Here is a 12,466-nt window from a genome sequence, read left to right as displayed (position 1 = left end):
CAAGGGAAGAAATCTTAAGGGAGTGAGGCTTAGGAGAGCAAGGGAGAAGATATCTTGAGCTACCACAAAGGAGGAGAGAATAGCTATAGAGTTAGAGAGGAGGAGAGCATCTTGAGGCCTTGTATCAAGGTGTCGCTTGAGAGGGAGGACATCGAAGGAAGATGAGGGCTCATCTCTATGTATAAGCTATGTATTCTCCATTTCTTTTGCCTTAGTGAAATATTTGATTGATTCCCTCCCGTGGACGTAGATCCAGTTGGATCGAACCACGTAAACGATCTGTGTTTGCTTGTGTTCTTTTTCGTCTCATTTCTATGCCAGGAAGTACATATCTCACAACAAAATTAAATAGGAAAAATTGTTTTCCTGCATTTAGTTTACAAACAATTAAATACACTTTATAAATAATAAAAAAAGTGTTATATTGCCTTCTCAAAATAAATTAAAATTTGAATACTTTATAACCAAAAATTCACATTGATTTCTGTAAGTTCAATATAATGAGATGTAGATGATAGATTTGTTTAATTATAATTATTATTACTTAGAAATTAATGTTATTTATTTAATGTAATTATACTTAATTGATATAATGTCAACTAACATGTTCAATGATCATTACCATCTCTTCTTTTATTTCTTTCCATAACAGTTTGAATGATTTAACATCTTGATCACATTGTTAAATTTAATCAACATATAAATAATGTCATCAAAATATGATTTAAATATCACTTATTATATTATTAGTTAAATTTAAAACAAATTACTAACATCTGCTAATAACATAACCATACATAGCATGCATATGAAAACCATCCAAATTATCCCTTAATATGTAGCAAATATCACTTTTAACTATCTTGACTTCTAGTTAGAATAAGGAAGTTCAATTAATAAGTTTATAATATAAATACACAATGACAACACAGTATTTGATCTTTGCGTGTGCGGACTCGCGTGTGTGCCCGTCAGTACTATTCGGCTTTCAGCCAGGAGAAGCCTTCATCATTCGTAGCATTGCCAATATAATACCTCCATATGATAAGGTATTAATGCTTTATTGATTATTGGGTTCAACCCATGATTAGATCATCCACCCTTAATCATATTTTATATTATCATGATATTACGTGATCTCATAACTCATTTTTGTTACTTCCATCCCTCCTTCAGATAAGATACTCAGGCACTGGCGCTGCAATCGAATTTCCCGTTGTCTATCTCAAGGTATATATTATTTCCTAAACATGAATTAGTATTATTTTATTTTTATCGGTCTAGAATATTTAAGTGTATATCTTTCAACCATTTGTCATTGTGATATGCATCGAGTTGATTAGTACAATAAATTGCATGTAGTTGAAAATACATATTATGTTGTTGTACTATTGATTGTTAATAGAGCTAGCAAATTTCTGTAATAGGTCAAAATTAGATTTTTATTGGGAATTAATTTTCCCTCTCACATATGATTCTATAATAACCCATTGCCGTTTTTTTTTTCAAATTCTTATTTCTTTTGACGGTTTTATCTGGGTTTACAGTAAAGTATTTGAGGCTATAAGTTACAAGTATCCACGAGTATGCTTTTATGATTATGGTAACAAGGGTGTTTAAAATATAGTGATTGGAATTTATTCAAATTTTTTGACAAAGGAAAAATAAAACTAGTTTGTGGATAAAATAAATAAATAAATAGTAATAAAAGAAAGATTGCTCCAATTGTATTTTTTTTTAATTCTAAATATCTAATTATTGAGTGGATAAATTTATGACAGGTGAAGAATATCGTCGTTATCGGTCACAGTCGTTGTGGAGGTATTAGGGCATTGCTCTCTGCTAAGGATGATGGCACACTTAGCACGTAAGGGTTTTTCTCTTTGATAATGAATGATAAATTAGAATAATTTTTTTTTTATCTATAGCTTCATCATGAAAATCCAATTTATTATGGAAGCATTATCAACATTAGTGTTATTTTTTTCGAGGGTGGAGATTATTGATTATAATTGACACAAGTTCTATGGTACTAGGTGTGATGAATAAGATTTTAACTGTGCTAAATTGGATGCCAAGTCATCTTTAGCTAGATTCAATGTGTCTGAATTGATTATTATGTTAAATAAGCTTGATTAGAGTCACGTATTGAGTCATAAATTGTTTAAAAAGTGAAAACTTGGTTTATAATAGTGATTTAATGACGCCCAACATTTTTGTAATGGCATTATATATGTGTCCTCATGTTTTTATTGGCAACAAATAATAATCAATGTCAGCAATCATCAATTGAACGCTTTAAATTTGAAATTATATTACACCTTTAATTATCTTCTAAAACAGAGAAAAACCACAATCACAAGCAAAGATTATAATTTAAACTATATACTCAAAAATGGTTTGCATGGATCTTAAGGCAATCCAGCTATCGGCCACCTCACTTCAGTCGATCGGTCAAGTTCTCTTCCTCGACAAGCCCATTTCCGTCGGCCGACCAACTTTCCTCTTCGGCGAGCCGGAATCAGACAAGGGACTTTTCCACCCAACGGAGGATTCCGTGGAGGACTTTTTAGTAATCGGTCACATCAATTCAAAAAACTAAAATATCTTGTATCACCATTTAAAGTTAATGGTAATATTGTAATTTACCTTTTAGTCATTCTATCATCTATAAATAGGAGGGTCCTTTCATTTAAAAGGGGTTTTTCGCTCCCCCTACTTATAACATCATGCTTTGTGGAACAAAAGGGGTCGCCGAGCCTAGGGACCATCCCAATTCGCCCTAGAGGGGGCAATTCTCTCTCCTTCTCTCTCAAATACTTCTTCTCTCGGAATTACACTCTATTCATTGGGTATGGTTTATTGAACAGATTTGGATTCAACATTTTTTGAGGTATGGTGAGCGTGGATCATGCTGGCAACAAGAAGATGAGCAACACCAAACAAAACTATGTAGAGAAACACTCCTAGCAAAAAAACACAAGGGGAACTTGCACTACGATAGATTTACTCCATTTACTCCTCACCATCGGCAATCACTAGAAGACTGTATTTTTCCCTTTTTCCAAAACAGCAGAAGAAAAGTCTCCCAACGAGCTCCTACCACATTAAAATCTCGTACAAGTTCTCATCGCCTTCCACACTTTAATCCAGCTATGCTTTCCACAACTTTAGCCTCCTCTTACAGCACCCGCCATTAATCCCCTGCACCTATAAAAAGAACTTCATCACCAACACTCCTTCGAACGACTCCTCGCCATCAACCTAGCTAAAACAACGATGGAATTCCCATTACTCCCACCTGTCTCCGTCTGACCTTTTTTGTAGCCCGCACCGGCCGTCCAACTTGCCCAGCTGCCACATCACCTGTCAGGTTCCATTTCAGCTACCGCCCTTGGTATTTTCAGCCGGTTGGTAGCCACCATGATACACTGCTGTTGATTTTTCAACTCGCCATTTCATCGCTCACTAAATCCATGGTCTCAAAGTGTAAAACATAGCTCCAATCCTCACCTAATTATTGTCAACTCGTAGCCCCCAAATCTCTATTGCTAACTGTTTTTAATACTGTCTAAGCGACATGGAACCCGAGTCAATCCCTTTACTCCGTCTGGGCTCTCTAACCCGAGTTATTAATTTTAATTCTCTCCCAAAATCCAATCTGCAAACAAGACCTTTGGCCACAAAGTCCTCCGCTTTTCTTGAGGTTTGATCACATGGTTTTGTGTTGATGATTCCAAGGGCTCGGATAAGTCAAAGAGAGAAATATTTTCGAGATTTTCTTCTTTGTTCTTATGATTTTCAGCGGACAAGTCTACTGCAAATTTCTCTTTCTTCTAGGGAGACGCATTGTTATTTGCAAGCACTAGTTTCCTAGTATAGTGCCAGCTTCAACAAGAACTTCAGTCCAACGTCCATGGCTATGCCATGTGACATGTGGTGATGGCTTGATCTCGAGCACTAGATGGTGGTGTAGCCCCGAGACACTTGGCACCGAAGCCAACTCCATGTTTCTGCCCAACCATGGGCTGCGAGACACTGTCCCGATTGGAACTGGATTCAGTTTCTCCAACCCCCGCTGAAGCGGGTTCTGAAGTAGATGTTTCATCACCAGCGAGCGTAATGTGGTGGCAAAAGTGTTTGGACTACCTCAACATCATAATTCTCTAAGAAGTAGTGAATATGATTATCTGCACAGGACCACAACACCTCCGAATGATGCTCAGATTTGATAAAATCCAACAAATGGGCAAAATTTAAGCCCAACTCACTAGATGACATCCTCCATGACGATGAGAACCAGAACGCCACTCTCCTGACACAACTTGATGTACAACATCCAGAAAACTCCACGTTGAACAAACCAACATACTATCCCAACGGTTTGAATTTCCGTTGAACACGATGAATCTTCGTCGCTTCCTCATTGCGCACATGTGTGGACTTGCATCTGCAAGTCTTCGATCGTAGCGGTGTTTACAGCTCGGATCCCCTTTTTAGCAACTCTAAGTCGCAGATGAACGATTGCAAGGTGGGATACATCCAAGGTCCGTTGTTGCCTGATGACACGTTTTCCCATCTTCACACTAAAATGATGAGCAAGCAGTACTTCTTGGTCCAAAGGTGCCCGTGCCTTTAGATAATCATAGAAGCTGACAATTTTAAGTAGAGTGAAAAATTTCACTTCATGAGACTGCAATAAACAATCCTCTAATCACATCAGTAGTCCAAGACTGTTCTGAGGATCCATGGCTAGCGAGAGCGGTTGAACAATTCTTCTTGTTCCTCCCTAAGATTGCCTCCAACAAGTAGATCCTTGCAAAGGATCACAAATAGAGGATTCTTCCCATGCCCAAATTCCATAGTCCAGAAAGGAAGTTGATCTTATATTATCAAAATGTATGTCGAACTGTTGATAGACAGAAAAACTTGAGAAAATTATTTTCCCCTTAGCCCGACAAAAAGACTACATCTTGCTTCTTCCAAGAGGGTTATACCTTCATGTCGTTTGGTCACCTCAAATGACTGACCAACCACCTCCCTCCACCCTGCCACTTTGTCGCTCCATGCGGCCGCTCCCCTTCGACTGATTACTTTGCTCCATCCTGAGACCGTGGAAGAAGAGGGAAGATTTACATACATTAAACCCAATTCCTATATATTTTTTATATTTTCATACATACCACCAATTTTTATAGATCACCCAATTTTTGTGTTCTTCTTTTTAACTAGAGTCACGACGTTTCACCGACTAGGCTTCCCTGCTCTAGCCGACCCTCCATTTGTCGGCGCTCTCAAAAATAAGAATATTAATAATAATAAATGAATATGCATATACACATCACTCACTTTTTATTTCTTATTTCAAATATATAAATATATGAACTTATATAAAGTGAACGGTATAAATCAATGTACTGTTAGAGATCCCAAGTGAGACTTTCTCATTTTTATTATTCTAAAGCAAGCAATAATTATTCTTTGCATTATAAATTTTAGAATATTTTTTTTTATTCTTCGCCATCTATAAGAAGCATAGGTACAAAGAATCCTCCCTACGGTCCTTAAGATCAAGATTGGATGAGCTCGGGAAATTCATGCATTACGCCTATCAATTAGTCTTAGCTGGGGAACTTCACTAAAGTTTTTTCTTTAATGATTTTTTAGTTGTCTTTTCTGATGTACAAGAGGACATACTCATCTATTTTCCCCTACACTTATTAGAAGGATTTATGCTAAATTCACTCGTTTATTTGTGGTAAATCTTTGGAAATCAAAGTTGCATCTGTTTAGGTGGTAAAATCGACAATGACACCAAGAACATCTGATTGGTTGAAGACATAAGTGTCACCGACAACGACAACATAATTGTCTGATCAGTAATAAAGGCCTTTGAGACGTATCGACACCCGACAACGACAAACTCCACAAGTGGCACATAAATAATCATTATGTGCCCAAATTATAAAATTAACATCTGACAGTGACAAGCTCTGCGAAAGGTGTCTAACAATCGTCAGAGGCCTATGAGACGTACCTGACAACGACAATCTCCGTGATGGGTGTGCAAACGATCATCCTACTTCCAAATTATAAAGTTAAAACTCGACAGCGACAAACTCCGTGAAGCGTGCATAATTCTAAGACTTCCCTCCGGGGCGAGCAATTACAAGACTCCCCTTCAAGGCGAGCAACTATAAAATCCCCCCTCAAGGCGAGCAACTTTGGGACTCCTATAGGTGATGGCAAAAGTGTTAGAACCAAGCATGAAAAGCGCCTAATAGGAGTATCATTAGCATATTTCATATTCAATACTTGTTTAATTTATAAATTTTCTTGTTTTTATTGTAGTTATCACTTTCAAATAGCAAGAAAATTGGAGAATTTAATATATATAACCAAAAATGGTCTGCATAGATCTCGAGACAATCCAGCAGTCGACCACCTCATTTTAGTCGACCGACAAAGTTCTCTCCCTCGGCCAGCCCATTTAGACGAGAAACTTTTCCTAGCAATCGGTCACATCAATTCAAAAGGCTAAAATATCCCGTATCACCCTTTAAAAGCAATTGTAACATTGTAATTTATTTTTTAACATTTATATCATTTATAGATAGGAGGATCCCTTCATGTAAAAAAGACTTTTAGCTCCCCCCACTTGTAACATCATGCTTGTGGAATTAAAGGGGCTGCTGAGCCTAGGGACCACCCCAATTCACCCCTGAGGGGGCAAGTTTTCTCTCTCATTTTCCCTCAAGTTCTTCTTCTCTCAATCTTACGCTCTATTCCTCGGGTAGTGTCTAGTGGATAGATTTTGATTCAACATAAACATATGAAAAATAGCTTCTATAATTGCTAGTATTCTGAAATTGATGTAGATATTATTATATCCCTGTTATTCATTCTATTTTATAGAGCTAAAGAGTCATTTAAAATATAAAGATTTATGTACATTTCACTCAAATCTTATGTTCACATTGACATATCTAACAACTAAACTTAAATTTTTACATAGATGCCTTGAAAAGGTGTCTTTTACCTTTTTTTAAGTCAAATCGATGTATTTCTTATGCTATATAAAAGATTTGGGTGGTATAAATGTAAAAAAATAAAATTTAGTTGTTATATAAGTACATAGAAATTGGCAAGTCTTTTTTAATTCGTTTTCGGTTTCTCCTTCCATACATTGCTCATGATCTCTTTCTTATTACTTTTTATCTGCTTTTGTAGTGACTTCATTGAGGACTGGGTGAAAACAGCCTATCCAGCAAAAGAAATAATAAAAAAAGCTCATTCTGATCTGTCCTTCGAAGAACAATGCACGAAGTGCGAGAAGGTATTATCATATTATTTTTTAAGCCTATCTTTTACTTGTCTAATTTGTTGACATTTTGATAATGCACTTCACCTAATCACAATTTAAATCCTTTGTTATTGAATATATATTGTCCCATATTTTCTAATATAAATTCTCCTACTGGCTAAAAAAGGATCATAAAATAAGAAAAAAAAATAACTATTCCGATTGTCATGCGAAAATTTTATACGATCTGCAGCTTCTAAACAAATTTTTATCACCAGTTTAAGTATTATAACGTGCTATTATAGTTAAAAGATATTCTCATAAATATAAAAGATAATTTTAATAATAAAAAGGTATTTTATTATTGATATTTAAAAGACACATCGTTATGTTGATAAATACAGCAGGTTTGAAAGCAGTATACAGCTCATAACTTTTAAAGATGGAAATAATTAAATAACAAAAAATAGTGCGCGCTGAAAGCTTTTTCTTTTAAAGATGGAAATAAATAAATAATAATAATTCTGACATTTTCATGTGGAATAAACTTCAGTTACTTTACAGCTCATGACTTCTTTTCTTTTCGCATATTTTCCTTACAACTAAAATGCAGGAGGCTGTTAAAGTCTATCTCGAGAACTTGAAGACGTATCCTTTTGTCAAAGAAGGCTTGGAGAAGAACACTCTCTCTTTATTTGGAGGGTACTATGACTTTGTTAATGGCAGTTTTGAGACTTGGGATGCCTAAAACCATTGCTTGGTGCTTCCTCACCACCCCCTCCCTACATCTTCAAGTGTTATATTATCTTTATTATTTGTGTGCATTTTAATAAATTTCTTCTCTTGTGCATTTGAATTATGTAATGACCCTTAATTTCCTCTCTAAAATATATATATTCTCATCCTTTAGTGGTGGTATTGTACAGAACACTATTTCCATGTATAATGCAGATTGCTTTACTTTTCTTTCTACAAGGATGTGCATTTGATTTACATTCAAGTGGCTGTATAATAATGACTATAACAAAAGACTACATCCTATTTAATCATTTATATGAAAGAATCGGTCAATGCTCAGATCTTGAAGCATATTAATTGAAAACGAAAGAACCAATCCCAATAATCGAGTTAGAGGGCTTACTCTACTCAAGAAGAAAAAAATGTAATTGAGAAAAAACCGAGCATGTGGACTCACGTGTGCGACCATAAGGCGTTACCCTACTTTGCAATAGAGGTCGTGTTACTAGGGTTTATTGGCTCCTTTCTTTGAAAAAATATTACATGCGGAGTTAAGATATAAAGTTACATCCATACTCGAATCGAAAAGTGACACATGTTTATTGTATAGAAGAACATTTTATTGTATAAAAAGTAGAGGAAATTGACCAAACCCAATTCGATATAGTGTAAAAGTATGTTAAATATGTCAAAATCTTTTCTATCTCTTTGAGATCCATATTTCATTTTTAAGGTTTAGGGTTAATAGTTCTTCTCATCGCTAACATTTAGTTTAGGGTTGCAAACTATTGGGCATTTCAAAATCTTCATTACGCGTTTCAAAAACTTAATGCATTACAGTTTTTTTTTTTTTATGTTTTAAGACGCTTACTTTGCATTCTTCAACTGATTTAAAGTTTAGGGTTACATATTGGCATCGTCAGAAAAAAATAATTTAGGATTAGAAATCAATTTTAGTACAGCCAAAAAAGACATATCTTCTCCTTATTAAGTAAATTAGACCATCTCTATATAACACTCTAGTATGTACCCTATATGCATTTTATTTTGATAACCAATTTATTTTTTGTTATATGTTTAAAGTAGTTTGGATTATTTTTTTGGTACAACATGAAATACTAAAGTTTTTCTTAAGTACAACATGATATTTTAACGTAGGGTAGAGTATTTTAAATTTTTTCTTCAATACAATTTGGTTGTAATAATCTATTTTTTCAGTACAATCATATTTTACTTCATATTTTGACATGACATTAGTTATTGGATGCTTATTGATTCAATACAACTTAATTGCGTTACTTAAGTTTTTATTTATTACACTACAAAAAGTTAGGCTTTTTTTGACGGTCACAGTCCCTCATTTATGATAAGAAAATCGTCGCTTTTAATATTACCGACGGTTTTTTGAAGGTTTTAAGCCCGTAGGTAAAGCACTTGTCGGTAATTTCAAAGCTGGCTGATATTATGATGGTATAAATATACTTACGGTTATCCAACACTTAATATTATAGTTTTTCTTTGAGAAAATTCAAGTCGTTGATAATTCTCTATTCGTATAACTGACAGCTCGTCAGTCGCTAATAGTGATAGCATAGATGTCGGAAAAGTGTCACACTCATCGGTTTTTTGAAGTAGGTAAAATCATCGGTTATGTATCGTTTATGAGTCGTTTTCATAACTGACGGGTTAACTGTCAGAAAAGTGTCGCACCCGTCGGTTTTTTGACGCAACTTATTTTGTCAGTTATGTGTCGGTTAGACATTTATAAAAATATCCATTGGTTAGCAATCGGTTTTGCCTGCGGATAAGTTTGGAACAGTCATAAAATCAACGGTAAGTCGCCAGAAACCTATAGTATAAGGAAAAAAATAAATTACTTCTTTCGTATTTATGTTACCACACCTGTTATCACAACATGTAATATAAAATTTCAAACATTGAATGAAATAACATAGTTGTTAAACAGTAAATTATTTAATCAAATAATGAAATAAATAAAATAAATTATGCTAAAATATGAACATCACTATTTAAAGAAAAAAATATATGTCCAAATATATACATAAACATAAAAAAAGAAAAATGCCCCTCTTATCTATTTTCTCTATCTCGTTAATCTCATCCTCGTCATCCTCCACCACTTTCTCCTCCAATGCTGTCACAGTCTTGCCACCCTCCCTCATCCGCTATCAGAAGGAATCCAACTCAGCATTCAGCTTGGCCTCATGTTGGCCTCTAGCTTCGAACCCATATGAAAGAAGCGAGCCTCCATCTCGGCAGAGAATTCCACAACGCGCCTGAAGATCTTCTCAATATGTGTGGTACCTGTAGAGCTGCAAATATACTAGTGGTGGGGTGAGCGTTCTAGGTAAACCACCCCTGCGACCCGATCCCGTAGACTCGACCTTTCTTCTTCCTTCTAGCAAACTCCCTCCACAGGTCATACTCAGAAGGATCACACTCATAGATCATAATACATCCTGACACCTGGGATCAACTCTCCTTCAGTTGCTGGAATCTCTCATGCAAACAAAAGTAGTTACATTCAATTAGAGCTAACATATATTAACATCAAACTAGTTTAGCTCGGGAATTACTATCGTCAAACTAGGACTAGTCGGACTGCCTCTTATGGGTGCGCTCATGTACATCGACGGTGGAGGGCTTTTTTCCAATCTCCACAGTCTGTCCATAAAATAAAATAGTTTGAATACATCTTCAAACTATAGAAAATCTTATAGAATAAATGAAATATTACTAGCCTCTGCTTGTATTTCGTATAGAATAAATGAAATCTTATAGAATACATCTTCGAACTATAAAAAATCTTATGTCAGTGTGTGCTTGGATGGCCCCATGCCTCCACAGTCCGATAGCTTGTTTTGCTTTCCCGGCTCCCTCTTCTTATAGCAGTCTGGAGAATCTTAGATACTAAGCAACATGACAAGAAATCATTTATGAGCCACAGAAGATGTTGTCGCGATTTCCGGATATCTCCAAACATGTTTCGGAGGCGATTGATTCCCTTGCGCTCTAGATGTGCGCCTCATGCTCAAGGCGCTAGTAGAACTGTTTTTGTAAATATTACAACGATTGTTTAGATTGATAAATAAATTAAAAAAACTTAAGTTTTTAGTGAATGACACTTACCGCAAACTTATGAAGCCAAAGATTTCAAATGACCATTGGGATCTCCTTCCACAACAAGTATATTGAGTCGTATTGCTCTGAATGATATCCCAAAATAACATGAATAGTTTGGGACAGAGGGTAGAACCTTAAAACAATAATTTGTTAATTTTATATTTAATTGAAAAATAAAAATTTTACTGACAATATCTTAAAAAAACTTATGTGTTGTTGACAACATAGATACGGTAGCTATTACCTGTCAAGTCTAGTAATTTGGATAAAATCATTGATAGTATAGATCATATTTCTCTTTGTCAGGCATTAGGTGTGCTCTATTTCTATGTTTTGAACGTGGACACCAAAACCTACCCTTAGATAGTAAACCAACAGTTGAGAAGCAGCTGCCACAAATTCCTCGATACCATTCAAGAACTCTTAGATGATCCCTTTTCTATCTGGATAAAGTTTATTGTGCATCCACGATCTCGATATACGAATATCCATGTGTACCTTCAAACGCAAGAATAATAAACACATTATAAAATACATTCAGTTGAATACATTATATTTAATTATTTTGGTATATCTACTGGTCGATTGGTAACAAAAGCTGATGAAACCTGATAATAATCAATGAATTTTAAAAGGAGCGAACATTTTAGATAGCTTTGAAGTCAGAACGTTAACAGCTTTCTGAGGTAGTTAAGCCTATCGAAGATTGACTATTGACAAACATTTTATTCATATGTCCCTCGAATCTTGGTTGTCACTGTAGCTACAACAACTCTTTCATGAGTATAATTTTTTGACAGTTTCTCTATAAATGTAAATCCACTTATCCAACTAAATATTCTCATCTCAATAACTCTGTCGGCACATGGGGAGTTGCCCGTACGAAGCTGCCGATCACCGGAATTGAAATCCCGTCACTCGCTTCAGAAGCACGTTTAAGTTTAAAACAGTATGAAATCAAGCTACCCCATATTTTTCATATTTTAAATGAAAGAGCACTTTACCTCAAACCTTGTATCTATCCTGAAGGATAAACACAAGACTTGAGGATAAGACTTGATCATATAAACTAAAAAAAAGTATGACACCCGTCTGGTTTGCGAAACCTTTATATTTGCCGACAAGTTTTCCTATTTAATATAAAGAATTAAATAGGGTTTATATTAAGCTGGGTTCGGACATGCTTCCTATAAGGGCAAACCCCTATAATTTAGTTACATCTTAAATGACCAAAGTCACCTAAGAAGACTCTCGATAAAAATCAAGAAATATTATCTTCAA

The 12,466-nt window shown here is 35.2% G+C and overlaps 1 protein-coding gene across 3 annotated transcripts in view; it reads left to right on the top strand.

Moving 5' to 3' along the window:
* Positions 1 to 8,272, top strand: part of LOC110036198 (beta carbonic anhydrase 2, chloroplastic-like) — a 39,165-nt gene extending 30,893 nt beyond the window's left edge. For all 3 annotated transcript variants that reach the window (XM_020740589.1, XM_020740590.1, XM_020740591.1), the window contains exons 4-8: positions 933 to 1,049; positions 1,177 to 1,230; positions 1,782 to 1,867; positions 7,231 to 7,336; positions 7,917 to 8,272. In XM_020740589.1, the coding sequence (XP_020596248.1) occupies positions 933 to 1,049; positions 1,177 to 1,230; positions 1,782 to 1,867; positions 7,231 to 7,336; positions 7,917 to 8,051 (498 nt within the window). In that variant the 3' untranslated portion in view covers positions 8,052 to 8,272. The remainder of the gene's footprint in view (positions 1 to 932; positions 1,050 to 1,176; positions 1,231 to 1,781; positions 1,868 to 7,230; positions 7,337 to 7,916) is intronic.
* Positions 8,273 to 12,466: the final 4,194 nt, after the last annotated feature.

The sequence above is a fragment of the Phalaenopsis equestris genome, unplaced genomic scaffold (assembly GCF_001263595.1).
Source record: "Phalaenopsis equestris unplaced genomic scaffold, ASM126359v1 Scaffold203652, whole genome shotgun sequence".
NCBI classification, from domain to species: Eukaryota; Viridiplantae; Streptophyta; class Magnoliopsida; order Asparagales; family Orchidaceae; genus Phalaenopsis; species Phalaenopsis equestris.
The sequence above is the reverse complement of the archived record's forward strand: the minus strand, read 5'-3'. Positions and strand labels throughout refer to the sequence as shown.